The 19071-nt window shown below is 41.5% G+C and overlaps 1 protein-coding gene across 3 annotated transcripts in view; it reads left to right on the top strand.

Annotated features, from left to right (window-relative positions):
• TRPM7 (transient receptor potential cation channel subfamily M member 7) overlaps positions 1-19071 on the top strand; it is a 109735-nt gene that overhangs the window by 23371 nt on the left and 67293 nt on the right. For all 3 annotated transcript variants that reach the window (XR_005585331.1, XR_005585330.1, XM_039490761.1), the window contains exons 2-3: positions 9540-9619; positions 17978-18016. Coding sequence is in view for 1 of the 3 variants with exons in the window: in XM_039490761.1 (XP_039346695.1) it covers positions 9540-9619; positions 17978-18016 (119 nt within the window). In the remaining 2 variants the exon portion in view is untranslated. The remainder of the gene's footprint in view (positions 1-9539; positions 9620-17977; positions 18017-19071) is intronic.

Here is a 19071-nt window from a genome sequence, read left to right as displayed (position 1 = left end):
CATTTTCAAAAGATAATGTTGCCTGCTTCTTGTTTACAGTGTCATCTGAAAGTGAGAGCAAATCTTTGTAGCCAGCGTCACAAGATATTTAAATGCCAGATATGCTAAAGCTTCATATGTCCCTTCATGCTTCAACCACCATTCCAGGGCACATTGGTCCATGCTAATGATGGGTTCTGTTCGATCACAGTCCAAAGCAGGGCAGATCGAAGCATGTTAATTTTCATTATGTGAGTCAGGTGCCAACAGCAGAAGGTTGATTTTCTTTTTTGGTGGTTTGGGTTCTGCAGTTTCCGCATCGGAGTGTTGCTCTTTTCAGACTTCTGAAAACATGCGCTGTAGCTCATCCCTCTCAGATTTTGGAAGGCACTTCAGATTCTTAAACCTTGGGTCAAGTGCTGTAGCTATCTTTAGAAATATCACATTGGTACCTTCTTTGCGTTTTTTCAGAGCTGCAGTGAAAGCGTTCTTAAAATGAACAACATGTGCTGGGTCATCATCCGAGACTGCTATAACATGAAATATATGGCAGAATGCAGGTAAAACAGAGCAGGGAACATACAATTCTCCCCCAAGTAGTTCAGTAACAAATTTAATAAACGCATTATTTTTTAATGAGTGCCATCATCATGGAAGCATGTCCTCGCATGTCCTTTGGAATGGTGGCCAAAGCATGAAAGGGCATACGAATGTGTAGCATATCTGGCACGTAAATATCTTGCAATACCCAGGGTTGTGAGTTCAATCCTTGAGGGATTCCATTTAGGGAACTGGGGTAAAAATCTATCTGGAGATTGGTCCTGCTTTGAGCAGGGGGTTGGACTAGGTGACCTCCTGAGGTCCCTTCCAACCCTGATATTCTATGAAATACCGGCTACAAAAGTGTGAAGCAAATGCCTATTCTCACTTTCAGGTGACATTGTAAACAAGAAGAGGGCAGCATTCTTTCCTGTAAATACAAACAAACTTGTGTGTCTGAGCGATTGGCTGAGCAAGAAGTAGGACTGAGTGGACTTGTAGGCTCTGAAGTTTTACACTGTTTTTGAGTGCAGTTATGTAAGGAAAAAAAAATCTACATTTGTAAATTTCACTTTCATGATAGAGCTTACACTACAGTACTTGTATGAGGTGAATTGAAAAATACTATTTCTCCATTTTTACAGTGCGAATATTTATATTTACTTGGGTTTCAATTACAACATAGAATACAATATACACCTCTACCCCGATTATAATGCCACCCAATATAACATGAATTCGGATATAACGCGGTAAAGCAGTGCTCCGGGGGGCGGGGCTGCGCGCTGTGGCGGATCAAATCAAGTTCAATATAACGCGGTTTCATCTATAACGCGGTAAGATTTTTTTGGCTCCCGAGGACAGCATTACCTCGAGATAGAGGTGTATGTAAAAATGTAGAAAAACATCCAAAATATTTAATAAATTTCAGTTGGTATTCTATTTAACAGTGTGATTAAAACTGCAATTAATTGTGATTCATTTTTATCACAATTCTTTTAGTTAATCACATGAGTTGACTGCGATTAATCGACAGCCCTAGTCACAACTGAATTTTATGCACTGTGATTAACTGGAGAATACTTTCCACAACAGCTACTTCAGCTCACTAATGCAGTAGCAGAAGATTTTTAAAATGGTTTAGGAGATTAATATAAAACTGCCTTCTGATGTATATTTCTTAAAGTCAAGTGGCTCTTGGGTATTTCATCAGAGAAAATGTTTGACAAAATAATGGTTACTTTTGTCAAAGGCCAGGATCTCTGTGAAACTGTTCATCACCAAATCTCCTGAACCGGCCTTAACAGTTTTCTGAAGAACAGGTTTGTCAACAAACCATTCACTGTTGCTTTGACAAAGATTCTTTTCTGTGTTTAAAGGAGCCGTTGTGATGTTGAAGATCCTGGTCTTGGTTAAATTGTTGATTTGGAGTGAGCTCTGCCTGTGAATCAGTTGAACAGTAGAACAGGTTGAATATTTTCTTTTTTTTTTCTTTCTTAAAATGACTTTTTAATGAGAACATTGAAAAAAACCTAATTGTGAAAATTCTGTTTCAGGAGCAAGGCCGTTTTTTGATGGAAAATATTTTTATGTGAAAAAACAGCTGCACTGGTCTGCTGATTCATGAGCAGAGGTCTTAAGCCAATTGTGTACAGTTTAATGAAGAACGGAGTCTTCAACATAGCAATGGCTTCTTTTATGCAGGACAGAATCTTCATTTGCTCCTGAACCAGTTGGGTTCTTGGATAAAAGTCTTGTCTAAACACGAAAGTGGCACCGGTTTAACTTAAAATGTGACACTTGTAAAAAAAAAAACGATTGTTTTAACGTAAAGCTGGTACAATTTTCTTGTGTAGATGAGGCCAATGGTTCTGTTCTGTATAAAAGAAATAACTAGTAAAGAGTTGGGGAAATTAAAAAAAAAAACAAACACATCACATCCTCATACAAAGCTAAAAAGCAAGGAAATTAAAAGTTAGGGCTGTCAACTTCAGTTTGATTTATTCCCTTCCACAGAGAGAGACACCTTAACACCAGCATAATCACCATACACTGCAGACCACAAACATAGCTCTACCCAAGTAGTGTTGGTAGGCTTCCAGCACCCCATTGCCAAACCTGCAAAACCTTGTAAACTTGTGCATGTTTGGATGGGACAGTGAGGTTGGAGGGGGAAGGAGTCTGGTCTGGTTTGTGGTAGAGGTGGGTGGACTTATTTTGGGTTAGGGGGCACTGGAAGGCTGGCATCCCTACTAGGGCAAAGTTCAGATTGTGGTATGTGATGGATGTGTGCTAGTAATGAGGCGTGTGCCTTTGGCAGAGGAAATGTACTGTTGGAAACCTTAACTTCATTTAAAGAACAAAGTATAAAGTGTAGAGCAAATTTAACTGACACATAACCCTGTGTGTGCGTACATACTCATTAAATGAAATTCACTGGTGCTGGAAATAACACAAAACAGTCATACTTCATGTGATCTTTCACCAGATATTGACTACAACCCATATTTTCAATATGGTCTAACAATTGTTTGAGTATGACTGTGAAAGATCCAGAGTTGCAGTATTCTGCTATTATCTCTATTCTTCACTTATTTCTGCCAATGTGCCTTCCTTCAAAATGTGATGCCCTTTGCATCATTTCTATTATGAAATAAAACATAGGATCAGTTAACTGATTTTTATTTATTTTAACTGAATGATTTATGTACATGGCATGGAGATTTTTCTATATTCTATCTATACATGAATTATTTGTACTCTTTGCTGCTGACAGGTACCGGTATATGTTTGTTCATCTGCATAGTACTTGTCTTCAGAATAAGGAAAAAGTGTTTAAAAGGTTGAGCCTTGATCAATGAAACAGTCAAATGAACCACATCTCTTAAAATAGAGACTTGAGCCAGTAGTGCTGAGTGTATATTACACATTTGTTTTTAGGTGAGTTAGTGAGGTATTTGTTATCTAATCATGCATAGTTGATATTTATTCAGGCAGTGAACCCCACCACTCTCTGGAAACAAAGTATGATGGTTTTACAGTATGGTTACACTGAAGCACTGTGTATAAATACAGTATCATATAATGATGGTGTCACTGGTTAACAGCTTTTTCTAGTATTAGACACATCCATTTGAATTGTAGGTATTTATAACAAGGTTTTGTCTGGTTTAATGACACTTTGAAAACTAATTTTTTGGTGGTGCTTCTTGGACACTTGTGCTGTCCTTCAGCAGTAAATTTGGGGAGAGATTTTAAATATATCTTGTAAAGTAGCTGACTGACTTTTTGTCCTGTCTAAAAGCTGGTAGTTATAGAGGTATGCAGTTTAAAATTGCAATGAAAGCAAGTGAATTAAATGTCTGGTGGGGTTTGCTGGAGCCAAGACTTTTGAACAACTTTAGAAAATATATAGTATCAAACTTCCTACCTTCCCTTTCTTCCTTCTAGCTACTTCCCTTCTCCACAGCTAAACAAACAAAACTCTGACTTTCTAACTCTTATAACATGACTAATGTGAAACGATGTTTTCCTTTTTGGAGTGGGTGGTGGTCCACAGTGTGAGATTTCTTTTCTTTTCTTTTTTTTTTTTAATAAAACGTAAAAGGTTTGAATTGTCCCTGGGAAGTAAAACTATCCTCCTAACAAACCAAATAAGTTGTCCCGTAATATAAAACTTTTTTGTTTAAAAATGGTTTCTCTTATATTGTGACAGCCACATTGAACACTTTGTGGTTAACTTGGACTAAGGATGAGTTAGGCTACTTCTGCCAGACAACAGGATTTTTACTACCTTGTCCTTGGTACCTAAGTACTTAGAATACTGTTAAATTTTTGTCTGGAATTTGCTGACAGTGTATGAAGTGTTTTCTTTTCTTTTTCTTTTTGTGAACAGAGGAGAGAAATACAATGTAAGACTAATAAGCTGCTTTGTATGTCTGAACTGGCTGTTCATTTTTGTAATGAGGTTCATTGGATATAAATGGTGATGGGGAGATAGAGATTTATTCGGAATTTCTGCCTTTCGGCTATTGCTCCAGGAGTCTGGTGTACATGATGTGTTACAGTCAACTGGGCAGGGATCACGGTTTAGTCCCGTGATATAGCACATGTTTGGCTAATGAAAACTGCTTTCTTAGATCAGACAACATCTCGTAAATAGTGGAAATACGTGAGTATAGATAAAGTAGTAACTTGTGAACTGTAGTTATGGAGAGCCAAGCTACTCGATACTTTTAAAAAACACTCTGTACAGAACAGATACAGATCAGCTTGCAAATTCTTGGCCCCTGACCTGTCCATGACTTGACCTATATACTCACAGTTAACTCACACGATTAATTCAAAACAATTGCGATTAAAAAAATTAATCGTGATTAATCGCACTGATTAATTTCAATTGGTATTCTATTGTTTAATGTTTTTGGATGTTTTTCTATATGTTCAGATATATAAATTTCAATTACAACACAATACAAAGTGTACAGTGCTTACTTTATATTTTTGATTATCATTTTTACAGTGCAAATATTTGCAATCAAAAGAAATAGTATTTTTTCAATTCACCTCATACAAGTACTGTAGTGTAATCTCTTTATCATGAAAGTGCAACTTATGAATGTAGTTTGTTACATAACTGCACTCAAAAACAAAAAGTAAAACTTGAGAGCCTACAAGTCCACTCAATCCTACTTCTTGTTCAGCCAATCGCTGAGAGAAACAAGTGAGTTTACATTTGCAGGAGATAATGCTGCCCGCTTCTTGTTTACAATGTCACCTGAAAGTGAGAACAGGTGTTCGCATGGCACTATTGTAGCTGGCTTTGCAAGATATGTACATGCCAGATGCGCTAAAGATTCATGTGCCTCTTCATGCTTCAGCCATTGTTCCAGAGGAGAAACTTCCATGCTGGATAATGCTCGTTTGGGAAAAAAAAAAAAGTGTTGTTTAAATTTGTGACTGAACTCATTGGGGGAGAATTGTATGTCTCCTGCTCTGTTTTACCCACATTCTGCATATATTTCATGTTCTAGCAGTCTCGGATGATGACCCAGCACATGTTCGTTTTAAGAACACTTTCACTGCAAATTTGACAAAATTTAAAGAAGATGCCAATGTGAAATTTCTAAAGATAGCTACAGCACTCGACCTAAGATTTAAGAATCTGAAGTGCCTTCCAAAATCTGAGAGCGACGAGGTACAGCGCATGTTTTCAGAAGTCTGAGAAGAGCAACACACTGATATGGAAACTATAGAACCCAAACCACCAAAAAAGAAAATCAGCCTTCTGCTGTTGGCATCTGACTCACATAATGAAAATGAACATGCTTCAGTCCACACTGCTTTGGATTCAAAGCCCTGATGTTTTACATTGTTTTATTTTTGAATGCAGGGTTTTTTTTGGTACATAATTCTACATTTGTAAGTTCAACTTCGCTGATAGAGATTGCACTACAGTACTTGTATTAGGTGAATTGGTGTTTATTTTTTTACAGTGCAAATATTTGTAATAAAAAAATACAAAGTGTACGGTACTCACTTTATATTCTGTGTTGTAAACGAAATCAATATATTTAAAAATGTAGAAAACATCCAAAAATATTTAAATGGTCTCCTATTATTGTTTAACAGAATGATTTATATATATTTTTTAATCGCTTGGCAGCCCTACTATATACCCCTGACTAAATCTTGGGCCGGGGGTGTGTGTGTCAGGGGACGGCCCAGATGTTTGGGGAAGGGGAGGGTGGTCCAGGATCTCTGCTTGTGCTGGTTGGGGGTGGGGGTTTGCTGGGGCTGGCAGGCTCCCTATCCAGCAGCTCTGTGTGGCTCCTGGAAGTGGCGACATGCCCCTGCGGCTCCTAGGTGGAGGCCTGGTCATATTGCTGCTTTTGCCGCGAGAGCTAGCTCCACAGCTCCCATTTGCCAGGAACCGTGGCCAATGGGAGCTGTGGGGGCAGTGCCTGTGGGCGGAAGCAGTATGCAGAGCCACCTGACCACACCTCTGTGTAGGAGCCGAGGGATGTTGCTGCTTCCAGGGAGCCCCCCAAGGTAAGCGCCGCCCTGAGCGCTCTCCCACACTCAAACCTCCTGCTGCTGCTGGGGGAGTGGGGCACAGTGGCCTGGGACTGCCCCACCAGCGGCAAGTGTGGCTGGCCAAGAGGCTGCATGAGTTAGGCAGCCCCTGGGCCAGCCACACTGTCCGCTGCAAAAGTCACAGAGGTCCCAGAAAGTCACGGAATCTGTGACTTCCAGGACCTCTGTGACAAACTGGCAGCCTTACTCGATAATAGTTTGTTAATGCAATTAGGTCTAGTCATCTTTGAAACAGGACTAGATCAAAGAGCACTAATGAACTGTCAGTGTGTATCAAGGCACATGCAGAGTGCGGCAGGAGGGGGTGATGGCTCCATCTGGGGGAGTGGGCTCTGGGGTGGGGTTGGGGGGTTCAAGGTGTTGGAGGTGGCTGCGGGTTGAGGCAGGAGGTTGGGGTGCAGGGGGAGTGAGAGCTCTGTCTGGGGGTGGAGGCTCTGGGGTGGGGCTTGGGATGAGGGGTTTGAGGGTGCAGGAGGGGACTCCAGGTTTTGGGCAGTGGGTGGGGCGCGGGCTCGGGGTTGGAGTGTGATCTTACCTCTGGGGGCTCCCGGTCAGCGGTGCAGCAGGGGGGCTAAAACAGGCTTCCTGCCTGTGCCGACTCTGTGTTCCTAGGCAGAGGCACAGCAGGCGGTTCTGCACACTGCTCCCACCCGCAGGCACAGACCCTGCAGCTCCCAATGGCTGCGGTTCCCAATGGGAGTGCGGAACCGGTGCTTGGGTTGGGGTCAGTGTGCAGAGCCCTGTGGCCCCCCCTGCCTAGGAGCCAGACCTGCTGGCCGCTTCCGAGGTGCAGCGCCAGGATAGGAAGGGACTAACCCTCCCAGGATAGGAAGGGACTAACCTGCTTTGTCTCTGCAGCACCACTGACCGGACTTTGGTGCTGACCAGAGCTGCCAGGGTCCCTTTTTGACTGGGGGTTCTGGTCGAAAACCAGACACTTGTTCACCCTATATTTAGTTAAATATGTTTTCTGTATAAATAAATTATGTTAAATATGTTTTATGTGCTTGACACTGGGAAGCATTTTCTATATTGAAAGTAGTAATTTACATTCATTCCAAAAATACGTAATCTGCAGTTTACTAAAAAATAAATGCACAGACTGCTTAATCCTCTAATGTTCTTGGGGAAGAATCTTTAACAATTTTGTTATAGTTTTATTTAAGAGTTTGAAAGCCTGCAGCAATATGTAACATCATTAGTAAATGAAAGGTCAAGCAGAATAAACTGGAATCCAGCTGTGTACTTCAGAAAACTAGTAAACAAATAGCAACAAACAAAATTTTTGGTAGTCTTAAAATATATGGTCATATTAAACATATAATTTGCTGTATTGTGTAAACTTTTTTATACAGATTACTTATTAATACTAATTTTTGTTAAGGAATCTTGTGGAATAGGAAAGCTTTTATGTGGAAAGTATTCCAGACATTTTGTTCACTAATTCTGAAGAATTCCATGTTGGCATGATGAAATACTGCTTTTTATCAATCAAGCAGGATATAGAGTTTGTCAAAAGTATGTTTTTTCTCTCTGTTATAGTGTGGTAAATAAGAGTATTTATAGGTTCCATGCCCCAAACCCAGTAGGGACAGTCTCTCCTTTCAAATGTCCCCGCCTCCCACAGGTGTAACAAGCCCTGCACTCTGCCCAGGGCCTCCCCTCACGCTCTCAATGACTCTTCTTGAACTCCCCTCTCAGGAGTCTTATCAGGGCCAGCTGCTCCCTTGCCATCTGCCCTACCTCCTTTTGGAGGTCTCACTGCACCTCCCATAGTCCCTTTTGGGTTTCCCAGAGCCTGATTGGCTCCTCAGGGCTGCCCTTTCCCAGAGCTGGGTTTAACCCCTTCCAAAATGGAGTGGGGTGACTGCCCCACTACACACCTGTTTTTAAAAAAAACCACTTTTTTGCACTGACACTTTATAATAGAATAGATAAAACATTAGTGAAACAGTGATATAAATTTCCAGCTAGCTTCATGAAATAAATAGTGAATATTTTGTAACTTCAAAATACCACATAGCAACTATTTTGGTCACACTTCAGTGAACTATTTCAGAACGTTTGCTTGCATTTTCTTGCATCTCAATTTGCATATTTTGTGTGTGTGTGAGAGATTGAAAATGCATGCTATCGTTAAGTGCAAAGTACTCATGCCATCCGGAATATACAGTAAAGAGTTTCATGAAAATTCTGTGTAAGTGCACTTATCTGATTTTTCAAAAGTATAACCTATTCATTTTATGTAACCATTAAAATATAACAGTTTATAATCTTTTGTCTTTCTTTTGATGTTTGTTAATGCAGTTTGATAGAGCTTTTAGCAGCAGACAATAATTTAGGCCAAATTACCTGTAGTTGCAATCTGTTTTTCACTAGTGGATATTTCTTCTTTTGTTACATCATTTTATTTTTTTTCATCATAAGTACCTGACTGTTGCAAAACTAACTTCAGAATGTAGTTAATCAAAACATTTAGACTTTTAAAAAGTGACTAGTCTTTAAGGTGCCACTGGACTCCTTGTTGTTTTTGTGTATACAGACTAACACAGCTACCCCAATACATAAGAAGTGACTAGTGATTCTGGTTGCTTCAAATTTTAGGTGCGCAACATGAGGCACTTTAAAGAGCCTGATTTTCAGAGAGAAAGCTCTTATTTAAAATCAAACCTCTTCACATGGGCATTCAAAATAATTCTTGCTTTTGAATATCTTGGCCTTACAGTTTGTCCTTGCCAATACTGCAGATATATGCTTTCATCAATGAAAAATAGAAATATATTTAAATGGGGAATTATATTTCTTTAATGCCTACTTTTGGCTATTGTATCATACTGTTCTTTTTTTTTAAAGAATATTGACAGTGATTTATATGATAATTTTACAATATGATGATAATTCTTGTATAACTCTTGTTTTTACAGTCCCAGAAATCCTGGATAGAAAACACTTTCACCAAGAGGGAATGTGTATATATTATACCAAGTTCAAAGGACCCTCACAGGTAATTAGAAATTTTATGCATGGCTTTCTTAGTACTTCTTAATTAAATTGGTATAAAATAGATTGGTACAGCAACTGCTGTTCTTAAAACATTCATGTAAACTTAATTTTTTTATCTATATAAAATGAAACTTTCTGCCTTTAGTTCACTCCTTAGTGCCTAAGCATCGCAACTGTGTCTGTAAGGCTTCTCTGACTTTATTGAAAGTCTCTAAACATACCACAGATGCCTATTCATTTGAGTATGTTGCTTCTTAATTTTTCTATTAGTCCCTGTAGTGGGCATAACTATCTACAGTGCTTCTTGTTGCACGTTTCTTTAGATCAGAAAGCACTGTAAAGATGCACATCATACAGAGACTGGTAGAGGAAGGAAGACTGTGAGCCTGCAAGAAATACATTCCCTTTCATGCTGAAGAGTTGACATTAAGGAGATAGGGAGAAATAGATGTGAGAATGTGATGCAGAAAGAGATGAAGAATTCAATGGAAAGAGAAAAGAGAGAAAACCAAGAGAGCCAAAATTGGCAATGGCCATACAGACTCAAAGGTGGAGGAAAGTTGTGTTTTCAGAAAACTCGATTCTGATATCAGGATGTGGCATGTGATACTTCCTCCCCGTCCACTCCATCCTCATCATTCAAAACCTTTGGGGGGAAAAAACCTCAATGAAAAAAGATGAGGAAAGGTCAGAAAAGGCATTGAAAATGGTTACAACTATGGAGGGCATTAAGTATGATGAAAATCTGCAAATATTAGTATTTTGCTTAGTAAGCATTGAGTAAGAAGAGACCTGACTTTAGGCATATGAAACAATACAGGGTGTAATAAAACTGATTAAATACTGCTTTTAACTTAGTCTTTCACAATACCCGAACAAGATGATGTGAAATTAAAATGTGCAGTCAACTTAGAAATATGACCTCTCAAGCATCTAGTTAGTTTGTGGATTTCACTGGTTCTAGAAGTCATTCAGATATAAATTAGCAGGATTCTACATGTTGTAGCATCTTGCTGATATATCTGTATATAAAAACCCACCTCCAATCACAAAAGAGATTAAATCTATTGTTACTTCGTTACATGGCAATTAAAAAAATTGCTAAAATTAGAAATACTAGTTGCAATTTAACTGCCTCTACAGCCCCAAGTTAAGTGTTACACAGGTTCACATGACTTTTAGAATTAAGCTTCTGCTTTTCAGATCCATAAACCTGCTAGTTCAAGTCCTGCACGTAGAACACTTGTATAACTTTGCTAAATTCAGACTAATATTAGTTTATTTTGAGAATTTGTTTCAGGCAGAATAAAGATCTGGTCTGAGCTCTAGTCTGTGAAATGTATCACAAATGATTCATTAAATTCCTTGAAACCATAGGACCCTGAGAAGGTTTTAGAATTTACTGCCACGATCCAATTGAAACACATGGAAAACTTGCAAATGCAAGCAGAGTAATTAGGAAGCTGTTAAAATTTCCAGAGCATTTCCCAGGGAACAAAATAGTCTTTCAACACTTGTCTTTTTAAGTTTAATCCATTTGTAGCCTACAAATGAAGTTTCACATTTGGCCAATCCATTCCTTAGATTTTATCTTACTGTAGTTCCTCAAATATGCATGAAGGAATCAAATACAGAAGAGAAAAAAAGATTTTTAGACGTTTTGCAGAATAATTTTGCTTAGTATAAGTTGTGATCTATAGTTAAAAACCTAATTTGTCAATTATCGAAATCTAGTTTCATATTAAATATCTAGAAGATTTATAACTTAATGTAGCTTCAAAAAAGGCTAAAATAACAATTTAAAGAGCTTGCTATGTGCTTTAATTTATTTTCAGCATAATTATAAAATGTGAATATGCAATATAATTTTATTGTAGATAATATATTTTTGTACAATTATACCAAAAATTATTATGGATTTGAATAATACAGATCAGTTAATTGTTTATGATGCAAGTTACAGAAAACTGTCATGCAATACAGAAGGGGAAAGTAAGAGGCAAAGACAAAGGAAAAGATGTGTAAAATGAGATTTGGAAGGAGATGGAATTAGAATTTCTGCATCTTTTCACAATGAATTATTTGCATTAATAGAACATCGTATAAGTTCATTAGGACTCAGCTTAGCCTTATGCACATGCAGGGAAAAATAACCTTCACCCCAAAGCAAAAAATCCTAACAAGACACAGGAATGAGAAGGATCAACTCTGAGGGGGAGATGGCACAGTATTTAAACTATGGAGTCAAAGAAAAAGACAGCATATTACCCCCTCTCCCCCACAAGAGTTGAAGAAAAATATAAAAGCTTCATACTGTCTAGTTTAAGACCCCAGTTTACCAAGCATTTAAGCATGGATTTAACCTGAAACAGTGTGAATAATCCCATTGAAGTTAATGGTGATTAAAGACCATTATTTAACTTCAGTAGGACTATGCATGTGCTTAAGTACTTTGATGAATCAGGGCATAAAAATAATAATTTAGGCTATGTCTACACTACAGAGTTAAGTCGACTTAAGTTACATCAATGATCATAAACCGCTGTAATTACATTGCTTGTGCATTTTCGCACAATGCTCCTTGTGTCGGTAGAACTTGTCCACAGGAGATGCTCTAGCACTGACAAAGAGAGTACACCTCTACCCCGATATAACGCTGTCCTCGGGAGCCAAAAAATCTTACCGTGTTATAGGTGAAACCGCGTTATATCAAACTTGCTTTGATCCGCCAGAGTGTGCAGCCCTGCCCCGCCCCCGAGCACTGCTTTACCACGTTATATTTGAATTTGTGTTATATCGGGTCGCGTTATATTGGGGTAGATGTGTATGTACCACTGGTAGCTATCCCCCCGTGCAAATCGCTTCCACCTCCCATTAGGAGTTCTAGGAATGTATCTCAGTGCATCACGGGGGCGAAATCACCGCCTCTCTGATGCAGTTTTCTCTATCCCATAATTCCAAGGACTTCTGACTGAATTTTTCACTGTTTTCAACTGGCCCTGTAAACTTTGTGCCTGCCCTCTCTGCCTGAAAGCATGGATCCTGCACTGCTCACCAGTCTTTGATAAGTATTATGAACACAATGCAGCTGACCTTCAGTATTTCATAAATTGCTAATCTGAACAGGAATCTATGCTGCCTGCACTACTGTGTGCCATGGAAAGAAACAATTCAAGATTGATTTGGCATTTACAGAGCAGCAGCACAAGGTGGACCGTCCCTATTGGGCTAGGGAAATAAGCACTGAGTGGTCGGATCAGATTGTGATGCAGGTATGGGATGATGAGCAGTGGCTGCAGAACTTCCGTATGTGCAAAGCCACCTTCTTTGAACTGTATGTGGAGCTCGCCCCTGCCCTCTGGTGCCAGATGGTGGAAAATGTGGTAGTGATTGCTGTGTGGAAGCGGGCAACTCCAGACTGCTACCAGTCAGTCATGAATCAGTTTGGAGTTGGGAAGTCCACCGGGGGTTGCAGTTATGCAAGTGTGCAGGGCCATGAATCGCCTTCTGCTATGAAAGACTGTGACTCTGGGCAATGTGCAGGAAATAGTGAATGTCGTTGCGGCAATGAGATTCCCTAAATGCGGCAGGGCTGCAGATGGCGCGCACATCCCAATTTTGGCCCCAAACCATCTTGCGACAGAGTTCATCAAGAGAAAGGGCTACTTCTTTATGCTACTGCAGGAGCTGGTGGATCACCAGGGTCATGTCACTGACATCAACACAAGGTGGTCGGGGAAGTTGCGTGACATATGCATCTTCACGAACCCTGGCCTGTACAGAAAGCTGTAAGTAGGGACTTTCCAATAGAGGATGTGGAAATGTCCATAGTGATCCTGGGAGACCCAACCTACCCCTTATTCCTGTGGTTCAAGAATCCATACACCTGAAACCTTGACAGCAACCAGGAGCACTTCGATAACAGGCTCAGCAGGTACAGAATGTGTCTTTGGCAGATTAAAGGATTGCTGGCACTGCCTTTTTGGCAGGTTAGACCTCAGTGCACTGCATAACATTTATGAAGCCAGGAGAGAAAAGTTTCCCCAGGGGTGGAGTGATGAGGTGGATTGCCAGGTTCCTGATTTTGAGCAGCCAGACAGCAGGGTTACTAGAGGGACTTGATGGGGGGCTATTTGAATCAGGGAGGCTTTGAAGCAGCATTTTGACAATGAGCCCCAGTAATGTCTTTCTGTAATGAATTAAGCCAGGCATTGTTTACTTGCCACCTTGAATGACCCCTGTAATGATTTCTGCCTGAGCATTAATTGTAGTCTGCAAATGTGGCAGTTCCCACTGTCTGAATTTCTGTTGCAACCATCCTGTCTAAGTCACAAAGAAAGAATCACTGTTTTTGTAAGACTCAATTTTTATTAAAGTTAATACACAGATTAATATTTCTTACAAGAGACCTGACAGTGAACAGCACTCACATGTAGCTGCGAGAGCCTCACTTCAGAAAGGCTAGCTGTCATTATGGAAAATGTCACTTGCAGTGGAGTGCAAGGGGTACTGCTATGGATCAGGAATGTGGGAGGAATGTGTGTGGAAAGTTTGGGGAGGGCAAGGAATACAGTTCTGTACGGGCTGCAGGAGGATATTCCTGGGGGAATTCTGCACCTAAAAATTCTGTGCACGATATTTTAAAAATCTGCAAAATTCCATGTTTTATTTGTCAAACTAATCCAATATAATCATGCTGGTTTCAGTTATTTTGGTGATTTATTTAAACTACAATACAATGGATGGAGAATGGAAGTGGGAAGCACTGGAGGAAATCCCCAACCTGCTTTGCCTTATAGTAATGTAGCTAGGTTTCACCCCTTATTTCTAATGATTAGTCAACAAATATATGCAGTCATATGCTCAGTGTTACATCATAGGCAAGTGAAGCTGGGGAATGAAACCCATAATTTATATTGGCTACTGACCATCTCCAGAAAGGTCAGTAGCAAACAGTTCATGGAGCATATTTTGATAGGAAATTTTTTCAGTCCAAAAATTTAGATCAGTTCTAATCACTAAAGTAATCTTAGCATTTATAAGGCCACATGTCCTTTTACATTGCCAGAATTGTGTAAGGAGCCTTAAAAGTTTTACACCTGTTTTACTCTCCTGGAGGAATTCACTAAGACAATCGGAACAATTACTAAGCAGGCAGGCTGGTACATTTTGCTCTGAGGGGACAGAGCCTGCCCCAACTCTACCTCTTCAGAAACACCCCAAAGCCCTGCCCCTCCATGCCAAGCGTGCTGCAATAGTGAGCAAGAGGGACAGAGCTTCTCTCTCTCTCTCACACATGCATGACTGCCCGTCACCATCTCATTTATGTCTCTTCCAGCTGCTCCAGGCGCCCGAACCAACCTGCCTGTGCTGTCAGGGAGGCGTACATGACCACTCTTGTGCATTCCTTTTGCTTCCCATTAGAAGTAGTTTTTCTGCGGGGAAGCAAAGAAATCTGCGGGGGACATTAATTCTGTGCACGCTTAGTGATGCAGAATTCCCCCAGGAGTAAGTGGGAGTTGAGCACTCATATGTTCTGCCTGCAGAGCAATCAGGGACCTCAGGATCTCTGTTTGGTCCTCCATGAACTTTGTTACCCACTCTTGACTCTGTCTCCTCTCCTCTAGTTTCTCATTTGTCTATCTCAATGTTCCGTGCTTGCTATTGGTCTGATCTGATGATTGCAGCAATTCCCGAAACATGTCCTCCTTACTTTTCCTCATTTACCTTCTTATCTGATGGAGGTGCTCAGCTGGTTTGTAGGAGCTGGCCCTCAAGGGCACATCTGCAGAAGCAAGAGAAACAATACGCAGAGTAATTATTGTATGTGCACTCAGTCTTAAATCATAAAAGTTACGTATACCTCTTTCTCACTTTCCCTTATTAAGCACGCAGCACAGTCAGAGCACTAAACATGGTGAGTTTGGCTTGGAGGATGTGCGGGGGAAGAAGGTGCAAGACAGGACAAAGGATCTGGGTGATTTCAGAAGGGGATCAATACAAGGGTCCTGAGACACTATTCTGAATACTAGCACCGTTTTCCACGGGTGGGGGGCAATCGAAGCTGAAATCATACCATTGAGGGTAACTTAAGACGCAAGGGTACATCTCCTACATATGTGTCACTTCAGATCGGTACCATATGCTGCTCGCCTGAGTGATGCTTTGATTCCTCCAGAAGTAATTGCCGATTGGTGTGCGCCAAAATTTCCTACAACGGAGGAAGAAACAAAGCAGCTCTGCCAAGGCACCTTTGGCAGAGGATTGCTGAGTAGCTGCAGGAAAGTTTCCTAGAGCTCTCTATGGAGGATTCTTAGGAGATCTTGGTGTGCATTAACAAACTTTTCCACAGTACCCCTATTATGTAGCTGCACAGTGAAATGCGAAGCAGAAGCAAATAGTACCTAGTAGTGTTAATTTTGATCCCTTCTCCCACATGCACCATGTAACAAAATAAGACACCTCTACCTCATGTAACCATGCATTATCAAAGAAAAATGAGTACTTACTGGAGCTCCCCTCTCCTGCTTCAGGCACGCCTTTGCCGGACTGCTTCTGGGACTAGCTAGACCCCTCTGGAGTCAGAAAGAGGTCCTGGCTTGCTACACCACCAAACGAGCCTGTTGCACATCCTCCTCCAATTCACCCCCCTCATCCACCACTTTGTTCTCAGGGTTGACTCTGCTGGGCACCGCCTTCAGTCCCCCCGAAGTATCCACAGGGCTCTTGGCAGTGGAGGTGGGGTTACCACTGAGGATAGCATATAGCTCCTTGTGGCATATTTTTGGTGCTACACCAGAGTGACGGTTGGCCTCCTTTGCCTTCTGGTAGCCTGTCTCAGCTCCGTTATCTTAGCACGGCACTGTAGCATGTCCCTTTTGTGCCCCTTCTCATCCATGCCACGAGCAATCTGCTTGTAGGTGTCAACGTTTCTACGAGCCGCAACTGCACAGCCTCCTCTCCCCACAGATCCAGCAACTCTGGCGTACGCCACGTGGGAGCCCGTTTGCTGTGGAAAGCTGGCACGGTCAGCTGGGAAGATGCGACATGAGCTGTCCAAGCTGAGTAAACAGGAAATGGAATTTCAAAAATTCCTAGGGCTTTAAAGGGAGAGGGGTGCATGCCTGTGTACCTGTCTACAGGGCAGCAGAATAGAAACTGCTTAGCAGAGCAGTCATGATGGGCATTTTAGAACACCTCCTAGAGGCCACTTAGGGAAACATAAGCAAGTGCAGCTTCTACACCAGGGGTGGGCAAACTTTTTGGCCCGAGGGCCACATCTGGATGGAGAAATTGTATGCAGGGCATACGAATGCAAGACTGGGGCAAGGGGTTGGGGTATGGCAGGGGGTTGGGGTGCAGGAGGGGTGTGGCAGAGGGCTCAAGGCAGGGGGTTAGGAGGCTCAGGGCAGACGGTTGGGGTGCAGACTCTGGCCCTGCACTGCTTACCTCGAGCAGCTCCAGGGTGGCAGTGGAGTGCAGAGGGGCTAAGGCAAGCTCCCTGCCGGCCCGGCCCCGGCCCCGTGCTGCTCCTGGAAGTGGCCAGCTGGTCCAGCAGTGGCACCTGGGGGTGGGGTGGGGCAGGAGGCTCCGCCGCGTGCTGCCCTCACCTGTGGATACCACTCCCAAAGCTCCCATTGGCCACAATTCCCTGTTCCGAGCCAATGGGAGCTGCAGGGGGCGATGCCTGCAGGCAAGGGCAGCGCACGGACCTCTCTGCCGCCTTCCATCCCCCAGGGGCTGCAGGGATGTGGTGCCAGCCGCTTTTGGGAGCGGTGCAGGCCCCAGGCAGGCAGGGAGCCTGCCTTAGTCCCGCTGCGTCACAGGGCTGGCAATCCCGTGGGCCGGATTGAAAGTTTTGCCCTCCCCTGGTCTACACCGACATTGTGTTGCTCTAACTTTGTTGCAAAAAGCTTTATGCGGCTTATCAAGGTGGTTTTATTATGTCAGCGTAGCAGGAGAATTAAATCAGCAGAGGAGCATTTGTTGTTTGTACACTCGTCTGTTTTGTCAACGAAACTGTAATGTAGACAAGGTCTCAGTTTGTTTATAATTGTTTCAATGAGTGCAGGTAGAAACTTTTTGAATAGAAGTTGACCTTTGTAGCTTAACAAATAGATGCGGAGCATATTTTTTTTTTGTGCTAACCATCCATGTGTTGCCATGCTTTCTATATTAATGTTAATCGGAGAAATAAATGAAGAAAAGTTTGAAACGTATATATTTGGTGAAAGGTTAAGTACACATTTTCTGTATCATTATAGATCTATTTTTTTTGTTCAATAATATTTGTTCTGTATACATATGAAGTGTACAAAAAATGTTAAACTTGTGTTTACTTGTGTATTCTTCTTCATAGATGCCTTCCAGGATGTCAGATTTGTCAACAACTTGTCAGGTAAGCAGCTCTTTATTTTTAGTGATAATTATTATGACTTTGGCTTGTTAAATATTTATTCAGAGACTTATTGTAACATTTTAAAAAAGAATTTTAATATTACAAAATGACCAGCCAGCAAAAGACTAGAAATAGAAGATTGTGTAAAATATACAGAATTCTATGGAAGCTGTATGCAGTATGGATAGGGCCCTACCAAATTCGCGGCCATGAAAAATGCATCACAGACTATGAAATCTGGCCTCCCTCCCGAAGTCTGGCGTTCTGTGTGCTTTTACCCTATACTACACAGATTTAACGGGGGAGACTAGCGTTTCTTAAACTGGGGATCCTGACCCAATTTAAGGTCAGGTCACAAGGTTATTTTGGAGGGGAGGGGGCGGAGTATTGCCACCCTTACTTCTGCATTGCTGCCATCAGAGGGGGGTGGCCGGAGAGTGACAGCTGCTGACTGAGGGCCCAGCTCTGCAGGCAGCAGTGCAGAAGTAAGGGTGGCAATGCCATACTATGCCATCTTTACTTTTATGCTGCTGCTGGTGGTGGCTCTGCCTTCCGAACTGGGCTCCCAGCCAGCAGCTGCCACTCTCCAGCTGCCCAGCTCTGAAAGCAGCGCCAACTCAGCAACAGTGCAGAAGTAAGGGTAGCAGTACTGCAGCCCCTCGTACCTTGTGAACCCCCTACAACTCCTTTTTGGGTCAGGACCCTTACAAATACAACACCATGACATTTCAATTTTAAATAGCTGAAATCATGAAATTTATTATTTTTAAAATCCTATGACCATGAAATTGACCAAAATGTAGCATGAATTTGGTAGGGCCCTCATTTTATTGTATAAAATTTCATTAAAAACATTATTAAGGTTGGAAAGTCAAACCCTCAATGGTTAGGGAATACCAGAATTAAAGCCACTGTATGCATATGCATTATGATGCAGTCTTTAATTACATGATCATATTTATTTATTTTTTCCCTTTTTCATTCAGTGTACACAATGGATTGTGCTCACTTTAGGAGCAGCTATTTGATATTTTGTTCAATCTTTGTTGCACAAC

Source organism: Mauremys reevesii, linkage group 10 (assembly GCF_016161935.1).
Source record: "Mauremys reevesii isolate NIE-2019 linkage group 10, ASM1616193v1, whole genome shotgun sequence".
NCBI classification, from domain to species: domain Eukaryota; kingdom Metazoa; phylum Chordata; order Testudines; family Geoemydidae; genus Mauremys; species Mauremys reevesii.
Note: the sequence above shows the minus strand (reverse complement) of the source record. Positions and strands in the feature narration are given on the sequence as shown.